At 37.8% G+C, this 26,352-nt stretch overlaps 1 protein-coding gene across 4 annotated transcripts in view; it reads left to right on the top strand.

Annotated features, from left to right (window-relative positions):
• MSL3 (MSL complex subunit 3) overlaps nt 1–18,344 on the top strand; it is a 22,148-nt gene extending 3,804 nt beyond the window's left edge. For 2 of the 4 annotated variants that reach the window (XM_031557473.1, XM_031557472.1), the window contains exons 4-14: nt 553–653; nt 1,428–1,516; nt 4,107–4,229; nt 4,671–4,831; nt 5,974–6,132; nt 6,591–6,853; nt 7,018–7,127; nt 7,319–7,418; nt 7,838–7,922; nt 14,589–14,731; nt 17,463–17,537. In XM_031557473.1, coding sequence (XP_031413333.1) covers nt 553–653; nt 1,428–1,516; nt 4,107–4,229; nt 4,671–4,831; nt 5,974–6,132; nt 6,591–6,853; nt 7,018–7,127; nt 7,319–7,418; nt 7,838–7,922; nt 14,589–14,697 — 1,300 coding nt within the window. In that variant the 3' untranslated portion in view covers nt 14,698–14,731; nt 17,463–17,537. Of the gene's footprint in view, nt 1–552; nt 654–1,427; nt 1,517–4,106; nt 4,230–4,670; nt 4,832–5,973; nt 6,133–6,590; nt 6,854–7,017; nt 7,128–7,318; nt 7,419–7,837; nt 7,923–14,588; nt 14,732–17,462 lie in introns of all 4 variants that reach the window. The other 2 variants (XM_010726558.3, XM_003203094.4) reach the window with 2 other exon arrangements.
• Nucleotides 18,345–26,352: the final 8,008 nt, after the last annotated feature.

Below are 26,352 nucleotides of genomic sequence, written 5' to 3'. Positions count from 1 at the left end.
GTCTCGCCTGGACGCCTACCTGTGCGACCTGGTGTAGGGAACCTGCTTTGGCAGGGGGGTTGGTCTGGATGATCTCTGGAGGTCCCTTCCAACCCCTACAATTCTGTGATTCTGTGATTCTGTGATAGCTACATGACGTTAACAAACATGTAGGTTTAAGTGTTGCTCAATGTTTTGATGTTATTTAAGCGTTGTTTACATTTAATAACTATATGTTATTCTTAACTATTGCTGTGAGATGCCTTTTTATTGGGATTACATTTTCTCAAAGAAATGTACTTGAAAAACGACTTGGAAAGGCCTGAGGTATTTTTGAGCCAGAGGAAATATTTTAATATCAATTAAATGTGGCTTGAGGATCTACTTGAGAAGATAAGTATAAGGTAGTAAAGGTATCTACTGTAAAATGAGCATTGCCTGAATTATTTCAGTGTTAATTCATGAAAATAACCCAAACATACATCCTGTGTGTTTTCATGTAATGATGTTAGCTAAGACAAACGTATTAAATGACATTGGCCAAGTTTAAGTGAACTGTTTTACGCTCTATAGGAGAAGAAAAGGAAGAAAGAAGAGACGTTGCAGGTTGCCTGGTGTTGACTCTGTTTTAAAAAGCCTTCCTGCTGAGGAAAATGATCATAATAGCGAAAAAAGTGAGTTTGTTTTTATTCTTTAGTAACTAGCGTAATGCCTTTAACTTTGAGCTAGGGGTACAGTGAGCACTTTAACTTGCTTTTAGGATGACATGAGTGTCATGGAACTATACTGAGGCAGTCACATTAAGAGTGACTTTCATTTTTAAGCATCTCTTAGGCTAGGGTACTATGTTTCTTCTTGTGTTCCAGAGACTTTTTCTTCTGTCAACTCTTCTAGTCATTGATATCAGAGTTTTATGCAGTTTTGTTTACTATGTGCAAGAAGTCCCCAGTTTTCCTTCTGTGGTGTAAAGAAATTAGACACTTTGCTTGCTAATGTTCCTGTGTATTTGTGGGGAGATGGTAATAAGATTTTTTTTTTCCTAATTTGACTACTTGATTTCACTCTTAAGCCAGCTCTTTCAATTCACTTTTCTTTGTAACCTGGAAACCATCAAGAGCATTGGCACTTTATTGATGTTCGGGCAGTCTCCTGATTGAATAATTAATACATAAATCCCATATTCAGAACTGAATTCAATTAAAACTGAAAATATTTGTGTGTATACAGCAATATAAAGAGACTTTTTGAACTGTGTGCTTCATTTAGAAGGAATGTAGGAGTACTTCTGTAAACTTCTTGTCTTCCATTTTCATGAAGCTTCTTGCATGCCGTAAATACCACTTGTGTGCTTAATAAGAATGAACAATTCTAATAACATAACAACTTGTTATAATTTAGGCCTGTGCAATGTAATAATGTAAAATATATCTGAAATCTCTTTTACACAGCTGTAAGTAGTTCTTCTGATGACAGTGATGAAGGAACAGATGAAGAAATAAAAAGTGAAGAAAGTGACATAGAAGAGAGGACAGAAATGGTATGTTTATTGTCTTCTTGACTTTAATTTAAAAATCAGTATTTAAAATGCTGGAGAAATTGAAATGAAGGATATATGTGTCACAGTTGGTGGCTTACATAGGTTAGAAAAGCTAAAACCCAGATAGAATTAAATGTAGCCAGGGATATAAAGAAGAATAAGAAGAAATTCTACAGGTATATCAGTGATTAAAGGAAGGCCAGGGAAGATGTGGGCCCTTTCAGGAAGGAAGCTGGAGACCTGGTCACAAGAGATGCAGAGAAAGCTGAGGTGCTCAATGGCTTCTTTGCCTTGGTCTTCACTGGTAAGGTGAAGAGTCACACTGCCCAAGCTGCACAAAGCAAATGTAAGAACTTGGAGAAGGAAGATCTGCCTGCTGTAAGTGAAGATCAGGTTTGAGACCATCTGAAGAACCTGAAGGTGCACATAGTCCATGGGACTCAATGAGATCCATCCATGGGTTCTGAAGGAACTGGTGGCTGAAGTTGTCGAGCCAGTATGCATTAAATTGGGAAGGTCATAGCAGTCTGGTGAAGTTCCCACTGATTTGAGTTGGGGAAATATAATCCCCATTTTCAAAAAGGGAAAAAAAATATCCAGGGGACTACAGGGCAGTCAGTCTCACCTCTGCCTGGAAAGATAATGGAGGAGATCCTTTTGAAGGCTCTACTAACCATGTGGAAAATAAAGATGAGGTGATTGGTAGTAACCAACATGGCTTCACTAAAGGCAGGTCATGCCTGACAAACTTGATCGTGTTTTATGATGCAGTTACAGCATCTGTGGATAGAAGAAGAGCAGTTGGTGTCATCTACCTGAATTTTTGTGAAGCGTTTGACAGGGTCAAACTAAATTGGAGAAAAATGGATTTGAAGGGTTGATCACTTACTGGATATCCATTAGCTGGATGGTTACACTCATAGAATTGCAGTGAAAGGCTCAGTGTCCAAGTAGAGATCAGTGATGAGTGGTGTTCCTCAGGAATCAGTGCTGGGACCAGTGTTATTTAGCATCTTTGCAGGCAGCATGGACAGTGGGATCAAATGCAGACCTCAGCATGTTTGCGGATGACACCAAGCTGAATGCTGCAGTTGACATGCTAGAGGGAAGGGAGGCTATCTGGAGGGTCATGGACAAGCTTGAGAGATGGGCCTATGCCAATCTCATGAAGTTCAACAAGGCAAAGTGCAAGGTTCTGCATCTATATCAGGGCAATCCCAAACAAAGATACAGGTTGGGCGGCTTGAGAACAGCCCTTAGGAGAAAGATTTGCAGGTGTCAGTTGATGGAAGACACAACATGAGTCAGCAGTGTGCACTTGCAGACCAGAAAGCCGACTGTATCCTGGGTTGCATCAAGAGAAGCATGACCAGCAGGCCAAGGGAGGTGATTGTGCCGCTCTGCTGTGCTCTTGTGAGACTTCACCTGGAGTATTGTGTCCAGTTCTGGGGCCCCCAACACAAGAGGGATGCAAAGCTGTTAGAGCAGGTCCAGAGGAGGGCCACAGAGAGATGATCAGAAGGCTGGAGCACGTACCCTATGAGGACAGGCTGAGAGAGTTGGAGTTCTTCAGCATAGAGAATGCTCGGGGAGGACCTTACAGTGGCCTTCTAGTACTTGAAGGAAGCCTACAGGAAAGCTAGGAGAAGCTTTCTATAAGAGCATGTAATGATGGGATGAGGGGAGATGGTTTTAAACTGAAAAGGAGGATGTTAGGAAGAAATTCTTTACTGTGAGGATGATGAGACACTGGAACAGGTTACCCAGTGAAGCTACAGATGTCTCCTCCCTGGAGGCATTCAAGGCCAGGCTGGATGGGGCTTTGAGCAACCTGGTATAGTGGGAAGTGTCCCTGCCTATAGCCAAGGGTTTGGAACTAAATGTTCTTAAAGGTCCCTTTCAACCCAAACCGTTCTGTGATTTAACTGTAATTTAAATGTAAATTGTCTACTGTGGTTGAGTTTTTGAAAGTTAATGTGACGTCATACAGTAGAATTTTGATAGTAATCTGTAAGTACACGTTTGCTTCTTTTTTTCTCCCTTGCAACACATAAGGTTTGTGTGGAGAAAACAAACTAGATTATCTGCTTTTGTAGGTGCTGTAAAATCTTACTGATGTACTCAGGTTGGATGCAGCAGTAGCATCTTGGTAGCTTTCATATTTTCCTGTGAAGTGAGTCTATCAGTGCTGGCCTTTAAAATATGGAAGGTGAACTTCAAGAAAAAACATTTCTCTTCTCTGCTTTAGCAAAAGCAGAGTTCAGCATAAGTAGTTGTTCTGAAGGCCTGTGATAGCCAACCAGTATAACATAGGTGATCTGAAGCAGCAGAGCATAACCAATCTGCTTGTTGCTTTGTGTTAAATACTTAAGTGAATGCTAAATTAAACTGAATTTGCAGGTTATATGAAAGCGGTGTTATTGCTTACAGTACAGCTACTATAAACTTGTTTATTATAATTGTAAAAGTAATGCAGTTCTACTGTTGTGTGTCAAAACTTCACTGAATGTCAAAGAATGTGTTAGAGTTCTTTTTCACGAATATTAATAAGCACAGACACCGTATTGTTTCTTGCACTGGCTTCTTGTAGAAAGAAGATCAAGACACTCATTCAAAAAGGGAGATGGAAGAAAGAGCAATAAACATAGAAATTCCTGAAGTCTTGAAAAAGAAGCTTGAAGAAGACTGTTACTATATTAATAGAAGAAAACGGGTATGAGATAAAAGCAATGAAGTTAATATGCGTGATGTAGGGGTCAAAAAAGCTTATATATGGCAACTCCTTTTTTGAGCATTGTCGCAAAGGAAAGCTTAGATAGCATAAGGAAGAACAAAAAGAGTGCAGGGAGCAGGCTTCTGTATAGCTAGAACAGCGAGCTATCGTTCTATTTAAGGGCTTAACACTTCTGTACCTGGCTTGTTTCAAGAGTGCAGATTCTTTAAAGCTGAAAATGTAGTTACTCTCTTTGTAACTATTTTTCTAAATATCTACAAACGATTGAAAATGTAGTTTTAGAGATTGAAATTAATCAGTCCTGAAGTAACTTTATGCAGTAGAGACTTTAAAAACCTCATAATTTCATCAGCTTCTGCTTTAGATAGTTAAATTTACTAATTATTTTTGTAAGACATCAGTTTGTTGTTTCTTTTTCAGCTAGTGAAGCTTCCTTGCCAGACAAATATAATAACCATCCTGGAGTCATACGTGAAACATTTTGCTATTAATGCTGCATTTTCAGCCAACGAAAGGTCTCGGCACCATCAGGTGACTCCACATGCTAATATGAATCTTCATTATGTGCCACCAGAGAAGAAGTAAGCAAGCTTTAGTAAATTCAAGAAGAATTAACTTGCATTTTATGCTCTGTTTTAAGGCTGAACAATCTGTCTTGAGGTTTATATTGTGATGATATTGTGATTTTATAAAGGTCAAACACCATATGCAAGCATTTCTAATAGCACTCCAAGTGCGGATTATTTGTTTTAATGACATGTATTCTTAAATTTTAGAGTCAAAATGCAGGAAAACTGAATGTTTACAGTCACACCAGTCCTGCTTATTAAAACTGATTACATCTTTGTATGTTATTTTCAACAGAGTTCTGTCATCTTCTTCCTGTTAAGTCTGCGTATTTGCAGCTTTCTTTCATAAAGATTTTCAGTAGTAAGTGAGGCTGCTCCTTTAAGTCTACACTAATGTGAAATTTTACATTTTATCAAACATAGAACATAATGGAAGTCAAGATTTTTTTTCAGCACTGCATAACAATGCTATTTCCTGGAATATCTTGGTCTTTGTTTCACTTTGTTGATTCGTTACATGACAGATTAGTTATACTTTCTTTGTAAAATAATCTCCCAAACAAGTTAGATGAGACAGGAATATGAACGAAAGGTGGTGTTTACATTTTGATTTTTAAAGGTGTATATTTATGTGACTTAATAATGTGCTTTAGTAGGTCATGATTTCAGAATTTCAGTGAGCTGTTTAGTAGATGAGCTTCAGCTGATCATGCTAGTGTACATTCCTTACTGCACAGAAGATGACTGACCTTCTTAAATGTAGTGGAATTTCTGCACATGCATATATATATATATACTAAATGTTGTACTTTCCTACTAGGAGCAGACTGCTGGGAGCTGATCTGCTCTGATGCAAATACATCATTTTTTCTTGGTTTGCTAGAGATCTCTTAAGCACAGCCTTAACTGCGTCTTAGCTGCTGTAGTTCAAATTCTTCATATGGCTTCTAGGCAGGGATTCAGTCTATTAAATACTTATATTTTCCTGACAGATGACTCTTATTTAATACAATAAACTTAGTATGCTTTTAATTACTTATTACAAAGGGAAGGGGTGCAATCAGTATGTCATAGTTAAGATGTAGGAATTTCCCCTTACAGAACAGAATATTTTGATGCACGTCTTTGAAATTCCTCTCTTTTTTTCTCTGTAGTGTTGAGCTGTGTAAGGAGATGGTGGATGGGCTGAGAATAACCTTTGACTTTACACTTCCATTAATTTTGCTCTATCCTTATGAGCAAGCTCAATTTAAGAAGGTGACTTCATCAAAATTCTTTCTTCCTATCAAAGAGAACTCAACAAATACTAACAGGTACATTGGTTATAAAGAGTGTAATCTGCTTATCTCATGAGAAAAATGCAATAAAAATGGTTATGTGTTTAGAATGCTGCGATTTCGCATACGCTTTGGCTTAAAAATAGTCTTCTTGATGAATTGTTTAACTGCTCTCTGAATTACTTGCCTGAATTCAGAATACAAGTTGTGAATTTCTATCTGATTAACCCCCCAAAAAAGGGTTTGTACTGACTGGATTTATGCTGCAACTTCATGAAATTATATTTTGATGTAATTTTAATTTATGGTCGTTAACCTTTAAAATAAATATGCTTCAGGAAACTATTATTTAAAATAAGCTCTCGTTACTTTGCTCATTCTTGAAAGGAGGCTGCGTAATTCAAATAATTGTTTAACAGGATTTGAGGGGCTTACAGTTTCAAGGAAAGAGCACCTGATCTTCTCAGTTCTGTGAAGTCGTGTTTGTTCCCTAGAAATCAGGAGGAGCTTTCCCCAAGCCCACCTCTGCTGAATCCACCAACGCCTCAGTCGACAGACAGCCAGCCTGCAACAGCAGAGCCTGCCACACCAAAAAGAAGGAAGGCTGAACCTGAAATTCTGCAGTCACTGAGACGTTCTACGCGGCATACCTCTAACTGTGACAGGTTGTCTGAAAGCAGTGCTTCCCCGCAACCTAAACGGCGGCATCTTGAGACCCCGACTTCTATGCCAAAGCTCTTCTTGCACCTGGAGAAGAGTAGGTTTTATTGTTATGGTTGTTACTCCAAACAAGAATAAATCCTGTTCCTTTTTAATGTCATGTCAGCTGTGAACTGAATGAGAAGCATTTATTAAATTCTTGTGTTTTAATACTTCCACAAAACAGATTGTTATATGTATATACTTGTTTCTTTTTTGAAGAAACCCCTGTTCATAGTGGATCATCTTCACCTATAACTCTGACTCCTAGCAAAGAGGGGAGTGCAGTTTTTACTGGCTTTGAAGGTAGAAGGAACAATGAATTGAATGAGGTAAGAGGTCTTCATTATTGTCTTAGGTTAAATGTTCAGTTACAGTGGGCCTCAGAGTAGGAGTCTGCATGAGAAAAGGTGTTGTTTAGATGGGTTACTTATCTTGTCTTAGGTTTTGGAGTTTGTACAGACTAAACTCATTAAGATGCTATAATGATCTTCTAACTAACACTTTCATGTTTTATGTTCAGGTTTTGTCCTGGAAACTGATGCCAGAGAACTATCCACCAAGTGATCAGCCACCACCTCCGTCATACATCTATGGATCTCAACATTTGCTACGCATGTTTGGTAAACTCCTGTGGAATCATAACTGCTTTTTCTTTTGCTTTTGTTGGCAGTGGCTGTAATTTTTTTTGTGTTAGTCTCAGTTCTGTTTCTGGAGAAATGCAAATTTTAATCTGCTTAAAACCATTAAGATGTTGTTCATTATTTCAGTTTTCTTTTACTCCCTCCAAGCATTCATTTAACAAAAATCAAAAAGGTAAAGAAGTGCTGCTTCCAGTGCATTAACAAACGTTAAGCCCAGCAGTATCTGTTTTCTGAGCATGTTTGTTATGGTGAGGTTTTGGAAGATGATTGAGCATCTTTCAAAGAAAAGTGGAGGCTGCAGTGAAAATAGATTCTTAGATTCTTTTCTACACTGTGGATAAACGTGACTAGAAATTGCTTTTTAAGAAAAATGTAAACATTATTTTTCTTATTTACAGTAAAGCTACCAGAAATACTGGGGAAGATGTGCTTTCCTGACAAGAACCTCAAGGCTTTAGTAAAACACTTTGAAATGTTTCTAAGGTAATGTGATGTAATCTGCCACAGTAGTACTGACTACATAGGTTTACATAGGTTTAAGCATTCCAGAATGTCAAGAGGTTTTTCTGAGGTGTTAATTTTCGTAGCTGCAATAACATGACAAAGCAAATTACAGAAGTAAAAATAAGGAATGAAGTTCAGGTTTCCTTTAAGTTCAATACTTAATGTTTTAATAAACATTGATAGGGAACTTCAGTATACGAGTTTGTGTGATAGAAAGAACCTCTTATTAATGGTGGTGTTTGTTTTAATAAAAGACTGTTCTAGCTCTGCATTTGAACAAAAAAGTTTCTCTGTTACACTGTGCAGTGTCTTGTAGAGGTACCCAAACTCACAGTAATGCTGCAGCTAGAGGCAGCATGGCTGTGCCTGCACCACAATATACTTGTCATTACTCTCATCAGTATGTCTGTGCTGTAGTTTGGCTCAGATGTCTGAGATGGTGCTGTTTTGTGCAGCATCAACACATAAAAAAACCAAATTTTACAGAGAAAACTTGTAAGGAAGTGCTGTAAATGGTAAACATTTGGAATAAATATGGGACTTCCATCTTAGCACTGGTCAAAGACTTTCCTGAAAAATTATGTAATATGGCTCTAGGATATCAAACCTCCTATTTGCTCAAGGAGAGCTGATGATCCATATGCGAACTTCAAAATGCTTTTATTTTAGGTGCTTATTGGAAATAGTTGTCTCAAACATCATATTTTCTATGGTAGAGAAGTTTTCTCTTGAATAGTTTCATTCTCGAGTTTTACTGATTCCTTTTTACATTTCTATTTTGTCAGATTCTTATTAGTACTCATTATCCTGTTTAACAGGATAGCATTAATACTTATTTTTAGAAGCCAGGTACTAGGAATCTTTGCCTGTAGTGAATGTTACTTAGGATGCTTAATCTGCTGTTGATCAGATCAGTTTTTCAGACCTCTTCTTGTTTTGATTCTTCTGTGTCAGAGCAGGTCTTAACTCTGTCTTAAATGCCCTTATCCTGTTATATGGATAAGCTGAAGTGGAATGGGATAGGATAAAGGAGGAAAGAAGCTCCCACATACAAGTAGGGAAGTGACTGAAATTCATATTAAGTGTCCAAATACAGTGTATTCTTCCACTGATCATCTTGTTCAAATGTCTAGCTATCTATAAATAGGAAAATGTAGGTGTTTCCACATAAGCATTTTTTAGTCAGATAATGCTGTGCTTTTGGAGCAAATGTCCCATTAGTTCCTGCTTACCATGCTTTGGGTTGCATTGCACACTGGTCTCAGAATGCACAAACTGGATTCCTTTTGGAAAACAGTCAGAACTGCTCCAGTGCTATGGGGCATTCAGTGCTTAAGACCAGATTACAATTAAACCAAAATGACACCACCATCCCCTCCGCCCTTGAATGAGCATAGCATGGATATTCCTTAGCTGATCTGATACATGACATTATCTGAGGACTGGGCATAGTTTCACAGTGCTTTCTAAGCCGTTGCTTTTTGCTGATGTTTTGTTTTGCTGATGCTGTTCTTCTGGGTTCTATACTGAAAAGGTTTCTGTAACTCAGTCAGAAATTGTCAAATTGAGAACATTTCTTAACACTCAAAATTCCTACAGTTACTGCTGTAGGAAGTGTTTAATTTTGCATAGCTGTATCACAAATGCTGTTCTGAAACTCATTTTCTTACTGGATGCAGTACTGTAAATTTATATGCTCTACATAGAAGACAGTGGCAATTGATTTTTTTTTTTTTTTTAAACAAAAAACACCATGTATTTCTGGTGCTTTAGGACATCTTTTGGGTGTTTTTCTTTCCTGTATGCTATTGAAAGTGGTTAAGTAACTAAGTTTTCTAGAAACTCAGACTTGATCTTTATAACAGAAATACTTCCGTGTTACCTGCTTCTCATCACAAGAGGAAAAAATTAAGTTTGAGACATTGTCTTGTACTCGTTTTTTCCTCAGATTGAGGGTTTTTTTTAATTTCCTTTTTGGAAACAAAGGTGAATGGATGCTTATCAAGAATATTTTTATCAGTTCTGCTCTGGCTTAATTTTTTTAAACTAAGCACTATCTTACAAAGTCTGTATACATTAGATAGTCACTTCACTTCAGACTGCCTAATTTCTTGCAGTGAATTACTCTGCACTGACGAGCTTGAAGCCGTCTTTCTTTATTTTTCTAATAGCAGAAAAGGGATTGAAGCTGTCTGCTAGCATTAATAAAAACTGTTCCTGAACTTTCTTTAAATTCTAGGCAGAGTACTCCAAGCAAAGCAGTTTATTCACTTTGTTAAAACTTTAATGTGATACACAGTTCATTCAGTTTTGGCATAGCTACTGATTTCATTTTGAATTATGATTGTATTGCTAAAATTTACAGTTTCATTTAACATTTATACTATTAATCTCATGTGGGCTTAGAAACTGAGACTTGTGTAATGTACCACTTTGTCTGCAAGCTGGCTTGATTGAGTTTACTCAGTACTTTATAGATGCATTAAATTCACTTTGAGATGCTACATCAGTAATATTTTTCATTCATTTGTCAGATTGCTGCTCATCAAGATTGATCTCAGTTTTCCAGACGGCATTTTTTTAAGTATGTGAAATTCATCTTTGAGTTTCATATTAGAGGCTGTACTCTTTGTGCAAAGTGCAGCATTCTGTAAGCGTACATAATGAACACTTCTTCATGGAGAACATAAAATTTGATTTCTCATTTGCAGAATTTGCAGAAGTGAAGAAGACCAGTTTCTCAAATTAAATGACAATCTTAGTCTTCACTTCAAGTTGTGTGGTCCTGAAATAATTCATAATACGTGTAGAAGAGCAGGAGTCTGAAAAAGTGACCTACCTGCTTGTTGGCTTCAGAACATTTCTTAATTGGAATTTAGTTTTCAGGAACAAACAGTGGAAGCTACCACAGTAACCGTTGCCTGCTGACTGGTAGTTTTCCTACCAAAGAGCACTTGACTCTCTCTCCCTACCAGTTAGTAAATGCAGAGATCAAGTATTGCCTTTTAACTAATTCCACAACCTCAGTCATATTTTTGATAAAATGCTTATTCATGAGATGTGTTGTACATGACTTCTCTTTATTGTGAGTTGCTTAGCATGCCTCCAGATCCTGTTTAAACAACAGGCAAGAACGTGCCAGTTCACTTCCCTATTTCCATCTCTTTGAATACAGCCTTGACTTGGAAAACTGTTGTCCCAGGGCTGTTGACCAGCAGTAGATGCTTAAGAGTAGGAGACTGTAACCTGTCTGTTGTTTTTAGAATAGCAAGGCTCATTTTCTTTGAGGTCATTTCTGTCGCTGTAGTTTGTGGTTCAGAAAGTTTCAAGTTTCTTGAAGCAAAGAATGAGTAAATGAACAATTGTATTCCCAGAATGCTTTTAAAAGTTCTGATAGCCTCAGCCTGACAAGTGGACATAGCTTTTCAGATTGGAGAAGAATACGTTCTTAATTGTTAAATTCTTTAGTTTTGTTGAAACCCACTGATGTCTCAGTATGTCCTGTAAGTTGATTCTTCATTTTTATTTCTGATATTTTATAACCTGCTTTTACTTATTGTGTGAATCTGCTCCATGGGTGGAAAAGTACCTTCAATGTTGTTGAGTATGTTATGGGGAGGGAGCCACGTCAGAAAGTGACCAAATCACAGAGCTCTGCATTTCCAAAAGCACTTATTAGAGAGATTATGGGCTGTTAGAAGTAACCTTAAAAACTAGACCTCTGTTCTTGGCATCACAATGTTTCTTGAGTATGGTATTCTTAATTGCAATGGTAAATTATGGCCACTAGTCTGTGCTAATGTGCAGTTAATGAAAGATTATTTGTGGCTTTCTGAGAAAGGGGAAAAAAACAAGTATTGCACATGGTGAGTGAAACAGAAAACATCTTTATATAAAGCTGAGTGACTGAGTTTCATCTCGTTATGACTTAATGTTGCAAGGTGACAACAGATTGGAAATAATCCTGTTTGATAAGTCCACGTATATGAGTCTGCTATTTTTCTCCTGTTAACTAGCACTTTTCTGTTTGCTTGTCAATTCTTGGATTAATTGGTTCCTTGATTAAAAACTACTCTTGCAGTATAGCAATTAGAACATATTAGAAAGCTTAAATGAATTGCATCTTAAATATGATAGCATCAAAGTTCTGAATGTCAATGGCCAGGAAGAGGTTTCAAAATAATAATCATTAAAAAAATATATTCCATTACTTGTTGTAGCTCTACAGTTTTGAAACACTGTGGTGAAGGAACTCTGCCTGCACAGTGAATGTATGTGCCTTATCATTTTGGGCCAATACTCACCTTTGCATTTCAGTTTTGGTGTATTCAATTGGGTGGCCAGAAGGCTAAGTGCCACTTTGGTTCCTCTCAGACTTTCGGCACCTTTACAGTAAAGGCTTTTAAATCAGTAATAAGTGCCCCGTACTTTAGAGTCTTCTATTTTCTGGACTCTGTTATTCTGCTCCATCTGGTTGGTCTGAAGAATCTCCTTGAGTACACTTACTGCTCTCAAGTGAGGTTTGATTGCTTTGTCAAAAGTATTTATGGGAAATGTTGTGGATTGCTGCTCTTCCTTCAGCTTACGAGGTCATCAGGTGCCTATGTATTTCACAGAGGAGCATATCTCTAATCAGAATACTGTAAGTTCAAATCACGTATCTACAGTAGTGTGCCCCATATATTTTGTCTTTTGGCAGCTTTTTTCAGAAGATAGCTCTAGGAATTAATTGTGAGATCTGTAATGGACTTGCCAAATGCGAGTCTTCACCTTTGAGAGCAACCAAGAGGAAGTGTAATCAGTCTTGTAGAACTGTTTTGCCAAAAGATACACCAGACGTTACTACTTTTAATTTTCACTCTGGTTTCCTGCGTTATATTATATTGGCAGCTTAGCATATTCAGAGTTATCTGTGCTTTCCTTTTAAAGTTCATGGAGGATGATCTTGGTTTCTGTATATAGGCGAATGGTGAAAGTCTAGTCAGCAGAACAAGCCTTGCTGGTTTCTTGGGTATATTAGAATAAGCATCTGAAAATTTCCTGAATGTCCTTCTGGAAACTTGCCTCCCTACCCCCCAGCTGGTAGGGGTAGGGAGGCATGTGTTGGCATAAACCCTTGTATGAAATTAAGCCTTTTAGGCTTAAAATGCTGCCTTTCAGTAGTGGTCATGGAGAGGAGACAGCTTCTTAAAAAAGACATATATTTTGAAGAGATGAGTACTAACTCCATGAATCATCGTGTTCTTTCAGCAGATTTCTTCAGATAAATCAATACAGATGCCTTTCAAACAGTATTTAGCAGAGGCTACTGATCTCTGTGGAACACCTGCTTACCTTCTAGAGCTCAGATAAACAGCTGAAGTATGCAGGATGGAAAAATTTCCTGGGAATATTTCCTTTCTCCTCTGTATTGCATGTTATGTATCTGTAAATCATACCTCTATAGCTGAGGATTAAATTTATATTAAATCTATATATAATTCTTATTAAATTAAATTTAATATAAGGTAAAAGTGAGGATTTCCTTTCTGTGGAATGTTCACATTTTTCAGGCAGTCCCTTAGCTTGTTCATACGATGATAGCTGACATCCAGAAGACTTGTTTTCTTCATGCAAAAATTGTTAAAGTAGTAAGTTGTGTTGAGGCTGCCAGGACAAGAATACTTTTGGTATCAGATGTTGCTCTTAAAGCTCATACTAATTCAGTGACCTTGCTGATAAATGTTCCTGACATACATGCCAAGTGGCCTTTTAATGTGAGTGATGATAGTTCTGTGCCTCTTGGTGGTAGATCTGCCTGTATAACTCACAGCCAGATGGTAGTATGTTTGTGGGGCCATTGCTTTGGAGTCACCCGAGGTAAACTGGTTAATGGACTGCCTCATTTGAAGTGCAGAACATAACAATTCTTTAAGCTAGGTTGCCCTTGCATCTGTTTTCTGATTTCCATCTCCTAGTCCTTTCCAAAGTGTTGCTTTTCTAGGAATCTGTGGTAGAGAGGGAAATAGCGATGTGTTGTCATGACATCCGTGTTCTGAACACGAGGGTAAACTGTGTTGTTTTAGTGGGTGCTCAGCCAAATAAAAGTGTGCAGTCTCACATCAGGAATTATGTGTATGATGTGTCTCCAAACTTCCACTAGAAAGCAATTTCACTCTTCAGATTTAAGCTCTGTAAAAAGTATAAAAATGTAAAAGCAGTAAAGCAACAGGTGATATTTTTCCTGGATTTGTAAGGGGAAAAGTGTTGAAACAATTTCTGAAAAGATAAATAGCAGTGTGACTTCTGATCTGTAGCAGAACATTTTGACTCCAGTAAGTTAGTACAGTGCCCTCTGCATCTGAACCTTGGCTCACAACTTGCAGATTCAATGTAATCTTTGTGCATTTCAGCTTTTCCAAGAGCAAAGAATTAATAAAATATCTAATAGCTAAGAGTTTTGAGACTTCCAATATTTCTGTGTCTTTTTTTTTTTATACTGGTGTAGTATGGATAGAAAGCTGCTGCAGAAGGGTTGCTGCTATTTTTATACAGGTAGGCAAGGGTCAAAAACTGACCTTGTGTCTTTTCATCTGTTTCCTACCACTTTTCTACAGAAAGTAATTTGTATCTTCTCTTTGTTCTTTTCCCTTTTTGGAGTTGCAGGTATGCCACATACATCTCAGCTAAAATTCCCCAGCATTACCAGCTGTCATTTCAGCTTGCACCAAAGTGCTGTTTAAGCAGAAGTCAAGAAAATTTTAAGAGAAAGTGAACTTGTTTCCCATTACACAGACTCAAAATTCCTGGTAATACACAGATCTCTTTTAAAGGTTCCTTTCTTTCATTGTTGCTCTTTTAAAACATACTAACTCATATGCTTCCAGCACTTTGGTACTGTGTTTTAGAAGATATGACACAACTTGAAAACGATTCAATTACCCCCCGTGGTTTTCAGTCACTGTTTAACATGTATTAATGAAGAATTGGTAATTGATTTCTGTTGTGCAACATCTTCATCTTGTGCAACCTGAGTATGTTAAAAATTAGATGCAAGGCTTTGCTTTATGCCTTATCACACTCCCATGCCAACCACCCATCACCTCGGAAGTGATTTATAGCTAACTACAATCAGAGATCATCACAATAATTATTCAAGTCTTTTATGAACTTTAACTTGCTCTGATTTCAGTACCTTCTGGGAAAGTAGTTTTCCTAGAGTGTGTGTGGTGCAAATGAAACAGCATGCTTCTGTGAACATTAGGAGGATCTGATTGTGTGAATGGTTGTTTTCTATAGATTGTTTTCTAAGGAGCATCTCTGCATTTTATGAAAGTATTTTTTAACATCTTACAGCAATTTATGGCCTCGTGTAGAAAAGTAGATGGTGACTATTAATGACTTGGGCTAATAATTCACTAAGTAGTATGGTTCAAACAGTATGTTAATCAAGTATTAGTGGCTCTAATCTAGACTTGTTCTGTCTTTTTTTCTTTTAGTTTAAGGGAAGAATAAACATTTTCCTGGCTTCCTCTCTTTTCAACATTTAACTATTTTGGGTTCAGCACTCACCTTGTTGCATTGATTGACTGCATCTTGTTCGTTCATGGAGAAAAAATTCCCTGCTGTTTTTATTTCATCTATTTAAATGTCTATTTCTGCAAACAAGAATTTAGTATAATGTAGCTGTGCAACAGTGCTGTAAAATTAAATGCAGCTTTTTTGGTTTGGCTTCCATATATATTTTTAAATGAATTCTCAAAACTGTATAGTGTAATTGTTTTGCTTTCTGCTGTTTAGTGAAGTTCAAAGCTGCTGTTGGAACCAGTGAGGAACATAGCATAGCATGAATACTAATAAACAAAAAAGAGATGCTGATGTATTTGACAGACATAGGATTTTGTGAATGAGGACTGTGGAACTTCACCATGGCTCTTGTTTGTTATGATAGCTTATGTGGTATCGGTTTGTGGCAGAGCGAGTTGGGTCCTTGCTTTAAATACAAGAGTCAGCTTTCTCCCTTCTTGGCAATAACTACAGCTCCTGAATGTTGCCAGGTCGTTCTTCAGATGCTGTTATTAGTATGTAATGAAGACTTTGCTGATTAATTCCTTGGGTAATGTCTAAAAGCAAAAATAAACCCCCATTTCATCTTCTGGAAGTGAACTGCTGGACAGTCAATACACTTGCATGTCTTAACCTTGAAATGTTTAATCCCAGAAACTAGCCTAAGTCCCTCTGTAGTGTTAATTACTGAATTCTTAGGGAAGAACAGATACTGACAAAGTGTATTCTTAACAAATGGTGCAACATAAAATAATTGGCTTGTTCTAAGAAACCTGTATCTCTCATTGCTTTTCCAAGAATTAGTGGGATATAGCCAGGAATCCCTCTGCTTTTGCAATTGTTTGGTGACCATGTTTTAATACAAGGACTGGGGAGGGACTGGAATCAATCTTTATCATTGATCTCCATTTGTGCGCTGTAAACTTTCTGTATGAGCTCTCAGCAGTTAATATATTCTTATTTAAAATTTTCCTTGCCTTGTATAAGACTCTTACAACAATCCTATTAGTATTCTTCAACACTTGGGCTTTCTTAAGATCAAAGGACCTGCCTAGTTCAGGCAGAGTAGCAAATGATGTTGGAGAAATGCTACAGTTTTAATTGCGCTCACCTTACAGTTCTTTTATTGGGAGTTCTGTTACAGAGTTGGTTATGCAAAGCTCAGGTTTTGTTTTTTTAAGTAAAGTTTGCTCATATGCATCGGGTTTAAGAACTGTTTTGCCCTTGCACCCCCCATTTTCATGTAAAGAAAAGACCAGGGTGCTATTTTATCTGTTTCTTACTAGTGTTACTAAACAACAGTGTTCAGCTTCTGTAATGAGCCAGGAAAGGGGTGTATCTTAGCAGACCTGTTAAAATATTGATTGCATGTCTGTGGGAATAATACTTGAAGAGCAGACTGGAGAAATCTGAAATTAGGGAGCAGGATTTGCAAAAGATACGTGTGTATTTCAACAACAAATGCAAAAATCAAGCGCGCTAGAAGGGTGGAGAACCCAAATGCACAGTCACACAAAAAGAATAAATCATAGTTTTATTTGCCTGAAAGGATACAGTTTGACCTAATGATTACTGGCCAATTAAGTAAGGTACTTAATACTGGCATGCCTGACTTCTTGCATAAGTGAAAATACTAAGCTGAGCATGTGACTGACAGAAGTTGGAGAAGCATCTTTATGCTTGTTTTCCCTGATAGCTCTTTGAAGCTATACTTAGAGAAGAGTGGAGCTTGTGGATTTTTATTGTGGAGCTTTTGTAGGACTTTTCACACACCTGAATTTCAGATTAATTTTCTCAAAATGAGGTTTTTTACTGTGTAGAACTTACAAATAAAAACAGAGCAAACTTTTTGCGTTTCAAAATGTAATAATTCTTAACTTGCAGGCTGTAGTTTTGCTTAAAAAATGAAATCTGCTTCTTTTAAATGTTTCATATTTTGTTTTTTCATTGTTTTTTGTGTATGCTTTTGCTTAGGTTTTTAGCAGAATACCACGATGACTTCTTCCCAGAATCTGCTTACGTAGCTGCCTGTGAAGCCTACTACAGTACTAAAAATCCCCGGGCAATCTACTGAAGCTATTAATAAAGATTGAATCCCTACTATATGTAGCCTGTGACAATGCCGTTCTACCATGTGGTTACAAGATGAAGATGAAAAGAATTGAAACAACTTCTGGAGTTTGAAATAGGGGAATATCTTCTGTGATGGCTGGATTACTTAGCAGGAACGAGGAACTTCTTCTCAGAGAATGTGTATAGACTGCGTTGTGAATTGCTTAGGGATTTGAATCAAACTCTACTTCAGATGAATGAAGACGCCTCATTCTGTCTGCTAATGCATAGAACTGCATAGAACTATTAAAAAGGGAGGCAAAAGCAGATGCATTAGCAACAGGACATTGCAATTTTGTTATAGCTTGATCCTTTCCAGCCTGAGTAATAAGACTTGACTACGCAGTTACATGAAGAGAATTCATAACTAGTATCTTATGAATTTTTCCTTGCAAATTGCACTTCGGTTTGTGAAACTTACAAAAGATTGCTTAAGTTAAAGGATTATCTTGCTGTCTGGCTAGTGTGACATCTGCCTCAAGAGTGACTTTGCTTAAATGAAAGATGTGTTGCTTACTTAACATTTTGCAAAGATGTCGCTAGCTCTTGCCGTGGTAAGGCTATCAGAGTTTCAAGGAGAACGTGCCTTGTCAGAGATACAACATCTGTCTGGCTATAACAGATTTCCAGAGCCATTATAAAAGAACAGATTTTCTACAAGTAAGTGGAAAGTCAATAAAGTCATGGCAGTTTAACTGGCAAGTACTCTTTTCCTAATAAAGAACATAATGACTGCTTCTTAAATGTGTGGTTTTGACTGTCTAAAATGTCTTATTTGTGCTTGATTAATATTTTTCAGATTAAGTATGCATAGCATTAGATGGGAGTATTTGACAATGTAGGGAAGAAACCTCTTTCTGTAACATTGTTTCTTTTAAAACTGGGTAAGGAAACATTCTTTAACACATCCCCTCTGGAAACAGGCATTCGATCAACTGATTTTATAGCATTAACAATACATTCAGTAGAATGTAGTTGAAATATTCTTGTCTTGAACATCATCAAAACCTTGTCCACTGCATAGAACTCTGTGCTTTAGAGTTCTCTTCCTTGTCAAGACAAACAGTGGGCAGAAACTTGGACTCCAAACTTACTAGACTAGTACCCTCTTCTCTTTGTAATCCTTCCTAGTTTGCAAAACTTCTCTTAGAACACTTTGTGTAAAAGACAAAATATTTGACATAGATCTGGAGAAGCCAGTAGTTAGAAGGAATTATTTTGCAAATGTAAATGGAAAACTTAGTCTAAAAGGGCAAAGCAAATCTGAAATCTACTATTGACACTCATTCTCTTTCTTTTCTGCACTGAGCTGGTTTGTTAAGCTTTTGAACTGAGAAGTTAGGGATTACTTCAGCTTTAGCAATTTAGGCTCTGATCTTTAGAAAAGCTATCTAAAGACTCTGTTGAATGTAATGGTTGCTAAACAAATGTTTTGTATGGATGCAAGCAAATTGGTCCTTATTTCTAAAGGTTAATGTTCAGTGGTACTCTTTTTTTTTATTGTGTTTCTGTAATACAAAAATTGTAGGCTTTAGTCTTTCTCAAATTACAGAAGTTTTGAATCCAGCAGATTCCAAATACTTCAAAATCCACTCTGCTGCAAGTATGTTTCATTCTAGGGTTGGACTATAATCTTTTATAAAGATGATTCAATGAAATTCCAGTGACAATCTAGTGAGACATTTGTCTTGGAATGCAGCCTGAAACTCCATCCTTAATCAATTGTGGTGTAGGAATGTTAGTGTGCGTAATAGGAGAAATTTTTGTTCCCCTGTTTGCATCTGAGTACCAGACAAGTTACGGAGAATTTAAATGTAATTGCCTGTTTAGTTGTTGTAAGGAGAGCTTCTGTTTGTAGTAGATATTGTCATTACTGACTCACTATTAGGTCACAATGATTCTCAGAAGAGAAGGCCCACAGCATAGTCTTGATTGAACAAGCTTGATGGTAAAATTCACTTGAAACTGTTATTGGAGATACTCCAGACTGTCTTGCTTGTAACAACCAAAAAGCTTTTCTCAAAAGTATCACCTTTTCATACTTCTTGACACTTCCAGTTGACGTGGCCTCCCAGGACAGTATCTCTGATTCTATAAAAACTTGTTTATATTCAGTTACATCAACGTGCATCTCTGACATTCCTCTTCCCTACTGCTACATTTTCTTTAGCAGATTTTATTTTCATATGTTTGGGTGTGGTGGTGCTGTTTTTTGCTTGTTTTTCAATTGTATTTTTAGCTGGGGACAATGCAAGAAACTTGCAAAAACTTGAACCAGGTTGGGGATCAGTAGTTCTTGATAGTCCTAAATTATATAGAAACTTAACAGTTTAGCCCTAAAATTCACACTGTAGTATCCAGAATCTTAGGTGGACAGGGAAGCTTAATAGTGTAACCATACCTCTGTTTTCTTCTATAACTCTTTAAACGTCCTTTATTAATCAGATTTTTTTAGAGGGACTCATAGCCATCCGAATGGATGAAAGAGGTTTCTGTGCTTAGCTCTTTGTCATTCACTGGTTGCTGCTTGGAGAGCTGCTCGTATCAATGTTGTCTTACCTGATTCAGTCAGCATGGCTTAGGTTAGCTGAAGAAACACAAAAACCTGACTGAAACAGGCTTGCGAGTATTTCATGACCATGCTTGCCAGCAGGCTACTGCAGAGGAGGGGCTGAGCTGAGGAAGCAGCTTGAAAGACAGCAATGAATTAAACTGGCACTGCTGTAACACGTGTGCCCTGGATTCAACTGGTGTATTTTGTGTATGCATTTGAGAAAGTTATACTAGTGTGATTATAGCACGTACTTAAGCTGGAGAATTTCTGAAGGTAAGTTCTTGCACGTACCTTCAAGAGTGTGCAGTGTCAGTGTATTAAGTATGGTGCAGGGTTTTGAATACAGCTGTCCTGACCCTTCCTGTGGGAAGGCAAAGGAAAACTGAAGCCTGTTGGCTTTGATTTTTGTCAGCACTGAGGTATGTGAGTGACTTGACACCAGGCTATGAAAGTATGCAACTGAGTGACGTGTGTTCAGATGACCAAAGAAGCTTGACAAAATGTTACCTTGATGTTCTTCAGCTTGATTTCTACTTTATTTTACTTGCACTTCCAAAAACCCAGGCGGTGCTGTTCTTTCACGTGTGCCGTTCAGAGCTGTTGCATCGCCTTTCATTTTGGTGCTGCGTTGCTGTGTGTTTCAAACTCCATTGAACAATTAACTCCGTTCCAAAGCTCGTGCTTTTGTATAGTGCCACTTTTGACCGAGATAATAGCACTTTTGGTCGCAAGTGTTTTGGATTTAAAGTATGCTTTATGCCCCACTCTGAAAGAAAGCACGTACAGATGTTGGGGTTTCAGTTAGCATTTGGTGTGAGCTAACAGCATGTGTGGAGTCAGCTGCTGCATCTGAGATGTTCAGTGTGAACTTGTCAGGGATCATGTTGCTCTTCATAATGCTGAGAAGCGTCTGCAGTCACAAGAGGAAATAAAAGGCTGATAGGAAATAAAAAGCGGTTACTGCTTTTCATGTTTGCATCATAATTGTTATCAAGGCGTTTGGTAAATACACCGAGGAGTTGGTTATTGGAGTTAAAGTACATACAAATCTGTAAAATCCTTAATTTCCTGAAAACTATCCATTGCTCCTCTGGAGTTGTAAGCATGTCTCCCAGAAGCATTTGTACAGGAGTGAAAATGCAGGCTTTTCATGGAGAAAAGAAGCAGTGCATATGTGACATTACCTTAGCATCGAATCAAACCTTTCTTGTGGTAGTTAGCTGCACAAAGCTTGGGCAGCCCCAAGTCTTAACCTCTGGCCAGCTGTGTTTGATCACTTCCTACTCGTTGGACTGTTGACTGAGCAAAAAAGCAAGCTTGCCCTCACTGGATAAATTCTGCTTACTAATTTTAAGGAGAAAGTGCCAGATAATCAGGATGTGAGCATACTTAGCTCAAATGCATCAAGAAGTGTATTTTTGTGCTTTGTTCCTGTGTACTGTAGCATCTCTTCTGTGCTATGACTTGATAGCATTGCAGGCCAAGTTGCTTACTCTTCTGTGTAAATACAATTCAGTGTAATGAGCTTCTCTGAAACAATGGTTCTTGATAGCGTGTTGCTTTCTTGATGTGTGTGACCATAATCAGTAAATCTGGGTGTGTTTCCATTGTCATTTTTCCCCAGTTGTTTATGACACAATGTACTTGGAGGGATTGTCAACTTGTTCTATAGCTGCACCACTTTTCTGCAAGAAATGAATAAATACAGGTACTATACACACACAGCCAGAGAAATATGGTATAGAAACACTAGAATGCAGTTTCTTCCTCAATTTTGGTGATTTTTGCTTTAAAAATTTTGGAGAATAAATCGCCTTGGGAAAATGCTATTAGCAATGACTAAGTGGCAGATGCGGATGCTTGCTAAAATCTAACTCAATGCATTCTCTCTATGGCATGCATTATGTATTTTGTCTTTTTAATTCATACAACAGCTGAACTTCTTTTTGATTGAGGCTCAAGATTATTGCACACTGAGTAAAATCAGTGAAATATAAACGTGTATCCAGAGATGAAAAGAAAAAAAAAAAGGAAGAAATCTGTTTTGCTTTTTAAAAAGACATACATCGTGTTCCTTTGGTATATCAGTTGGTTGATCACATCACACAAAGAGGCTAAGAATGTTAAAAAGAAAAGAAATTAATGAGATGCAAATCGATAAGTCCTGGCACTAATAGAGACTTTTAACAGTGTCTGCCAAGGAGTGGGGTAAGTTCTCTACCTTTTTTTCTGATAGAAATGACTGAAGGCTTTGATTGAGAGTACCTTTCTTTCACTGTTACAGGACACTGGATCTACTTCAGGGGAAAATAAACCAGGTATTAAAGTGTTGAATCATACAGTGTGTTCCTGTGGATATTTCAGTGTGATGCCAAAGTGTATTTAACACCTGCATAGCAAAAAAATTTAGAGATAGATGTATTCAGTTTCTAGGAAAATGAGCAGCAGGCATTTCCATCAAAGCAGTAGTGTACTTCCTGTGCCTCTAATCTCTGTGAATGTTTTTCTAGTCTTTAATTATAATCTATTTATTCACAGATCTAGTATTTTAACTTATTAATCTCTAAACTCCTTGAAATAAAGATATCTCCTAAGTACTTTTTGGCTTTGCTCCCTTCTTTCTTTCTTTCTTTACTTAGGTTTTCCTAGTAGTCTAGAAAATAACAAAATTATGCCTATGAGATTCATGGAGGGGAGGGGAGAATGGTTCTAACAGACTAAATATTTCTGATTTGTTTTGAGGTATGATCATCAAATCCACCTTAAATATAGCAGGATTTTGTTGGTAGGCTCAAAAGTAAAGCCAGAAATGAAGAGATAAACTGTATGATTCAAATATATAGTCAAGTTTTAGAATAAAGTAGACAGAATTGCTTTTAGACTTATTTCTGTATGCATTTCTGTTTTCAACTTTAAATATGGTTCTCCAATTTGTCTTGGTCACTTGATAGCAAGTACTGTAAATTAGGGTCATTCACTAGAATGTAAAATTGATTAAATGTCAGCATGAGTAATCAAAATATCAAATTCTTGTCGTTAGTTTTAAATATGTGAAATGTTACCATCCCTTGTCAGGAGCAAAGACGTTTTGCCCTTCTTTTTACAAGAGTTTCTTACAAATACAGTACATGACAAAATCTGCTGTCATGTAGCGGACCTGGCGAAGGTGTCAGTCTCAAGGGAACAGATATTTGAGGTAGCAAATAGCACTTGCCGACGTCTTTTTCCAGAGAGAAGGTGCCTGTGATGATCTGCTGCTGGGTAACGGTTGGTGTATAGATCTGCACGTGTGCTGTGGGAGACTCCTCAAATGGAACCAGTCACTGCATCTGATCTCTGTATTTTAATGTGTAGAGAATGGAAGCATGGCTGATATTTAGTGAGTTTTCACTGCTCGCAGCCTTCTGTTTTGTAGGCTGCTAACTTGAGGAATCTGAAGTAGTTCAGTTGTGTTTAGGTTTCACTTGCATGACTGCGTAGGAAGTAGATTTTACTAATTGTTTTTAGTCAGAATGAAGAGGAATTTATTTTCCGTTGCTGTGACTGGTGCAATGATGTAACTTGGCATTGCATTTGTGCATTTTTCTAAAAGAAATATAGAATTGTCTATTAGAAACACTTGAGTAGTATCTAATTGGGTGTTTTGTAAGGATTTTGCTTACTGGCAGATGGATGATATGACACATGTAACGTATATGCAGTATTGCTTACTGTAGGCATTAAAATCATGAGTCAGACCCTTAAAAGTCTTGAGAGTGATTAAGAAAATGTGAAGATTAACTCCTGTTCTTTGAGCCCCTTGGGTAACGTGAGTCAGGCTTACAGCAAGAATTACTCAAGACTTCAGAAAAGAAAGTTGAGTTTTTCTGCTAAACACGTGTTTTAGAGCTGGGGCTTTAGCGGAGGAAAAAAATACCAACCCACAACACAAAACCTTGTAAGACTGGCAATAAAACGATGATTTGGCAATGCTCTAATAGAACAGGATGCTATTAATCTGAAAATAATCAGAGACTGAATTTATTTGCGAACATCTGTGAGGACATAACACAAGCCTCAGATAGCAAGGTTTTCCGGGTAGGGCAGTTATATCTGTTAATCTTCTAAACAATCTGCCTTTGCCAAAGGCATAAATCTAAATTTGTGGATTCCATTTTTTTACTTGTTTGGAATGACTATTAATAAAATGAAAAATAAATTGCTTACCATAGTAACAGAATTGCCTGTGCATGATGATGAAGCTGGTGAAATTGTATCGGAAGAAAACAAGAAGCAAGATGTGGATTCCACTGCATGTGCAAGAGTAATATGTTGTTGATGTTGTTAAACCCACTTGTTGATTTATTTGTCTCTCTCTGGCTACAACGTAAGAAACAACAAGTTGTCACTTTTGCCTTAGGACCAGATCTGTCAAAGACAGTGGGTATCTGAAGAGCAATCCAGGCTGGGGACAGGTCTGTGCAAACAGAAGGAAGTCTCTTTCCAAACCAAATGGCAACCTGCATGCTTGTAGATACCTAGGTTTCTCCAGGGAACTTATTCAAATATTAGAAAGCTGAACTGAACTCTTTGCACCTGTGTCGAGTTTGCAAGGCCATTTGGGTGGTAGAACCTCTGCTGGAATATGTCCATGTCCAGCGTCAGCTACCCTGCAGGGAAAGTAACCACTGCAATGAAAGCTAGGAGGAGTAGCAGACTGGAAATGCTGTAGCAAATGGGAATGCAGAAAGGGGTACTGAGCCTCAACTTTGCCATTGCTGCTTGGAGGGATTTCAGGGTGAAGAGCTTCGCAAAGATATGAATACATGCACTTATGTGAGATGGTCCCTCCCTGTACTGTAAGTTCAAACTAACTTCAGGCATTCTAGAACTTTTAATTAATGCTTTTGCTCTACAATACTTAGGGGATTTTTGTGAATGTATCACCCTTGCTCTGAGCTTGATATAGGATACTACACTGCTATTGTACCTACTTACAACAAGAGCATTCAGAAACCTCTGAAATAAGGGAAGAGAAACAAGGTGAAAAGGTACACAGAACATGTGAAGAGTAATGATTAACTGTGGAAGAAGAGAACTGGCAAATAACAGGTTCATGTGCACACAATACATGGTTTAAAGCAAGGAATAGGTGCAATTCACCCTGCAGATTTTCTTGCTTCTCCTGCAGCATTTAGTCTGTGATGGCTGGTGTCGTGGTAGGCGTAGCCAGTCAGTGAAACCTGTACTTTGAGATCTTGGAGTGAAGAATCTGTTCTGTATACTATCAGTTCTTGCTGGGGCACTGAGAAAGCTGATGATGCTTAGGGAGAAATCACTACTAGTTTTAGTGCCCTTCTCATTGTAGGACTGTGTATCTCCAGTTCCAGACCAATCAAGACTTTTAAATGCTTGCATAAATCGTTGTTCTTTTCAGGATTTTGTAACTCAAACAGTAGAGGATACAACCTGGATTCAGTTTTGCCGCTCTTCTCACCTTGTCCTATTGCACTGGTGAGAAATCAGCCATGAATGAGCCATACTTCTATTAGCACTATGGGGATTGAAGTCACCTGTGTCGTATAATCACCAAATCTCAGTATGACTGAGGTAGGGAGACACCTCTGGGTCCACCCAGCCCAACCAACCGCTCAACAGGGGCCACCCAGAGGCTGCCACCTAGGAGGACTTCCATAGTCAGTGGCACCTTGAGGCTGGGCAGCAGTGTGCAGACTGACTGATTGTCAGGCTGCTTGTGTATCCCTACCTAGCTCAGAGGGAAGCACCTATGAGGTATTGGCTTGTGGAGGCATCTTATTTATATGATTATAAATATATTTATCCAATATAACTATTAGATTTAACAAGCTTATAGAGGTTGGAACGGATGTTTGGAGGTCATCTTGATTGATGAGAGTACTTATACAAGGTGGCAGTGCGGTCTATACAGTGTTGTTGAAGGGTTTGAGGACAGCTGAGCTGTGGGCACCACGTGGATTTAAAAGACTGGATGCAGCACAGGATTTTGTATGTCTTTAGGATTAGCAGTGTGTTGCTTTTCAGGCCATGCATGAGGCTCTAACGATGGCTGTAGGACATCATGGAGAATTATTTTTGAATGTACTTTTTTTCATGTTTTCATTTCTGTTCTGCAGTCTGAGGCTTCACATTCTGATCTATTTGACACTGATTTTGAAACTTGAGTGTGTATTTGGGCTG

This window comes from Meleagris gallopavo, chromosome 1 (genome assembly GCF_000146605.3).
Source record: "Meleagris gallopavo isolate NT-WF06-2002-E0010 breed Aviagen turkey brand Nicholas breeding stock chromosome 1, Turkey_5.1, whole genome shotgun sequence".
Lineage (NCBI taxonomy): Eukaryota > Metazoa > Chordata > Aves > Galliformes > Phasianidae > Meleagris > Meleagris gallopavo.
Note: the sequence above shows the minus strand (reverse complement) of the source record. Positions and strands in the feature narration are given on the sequence as shown.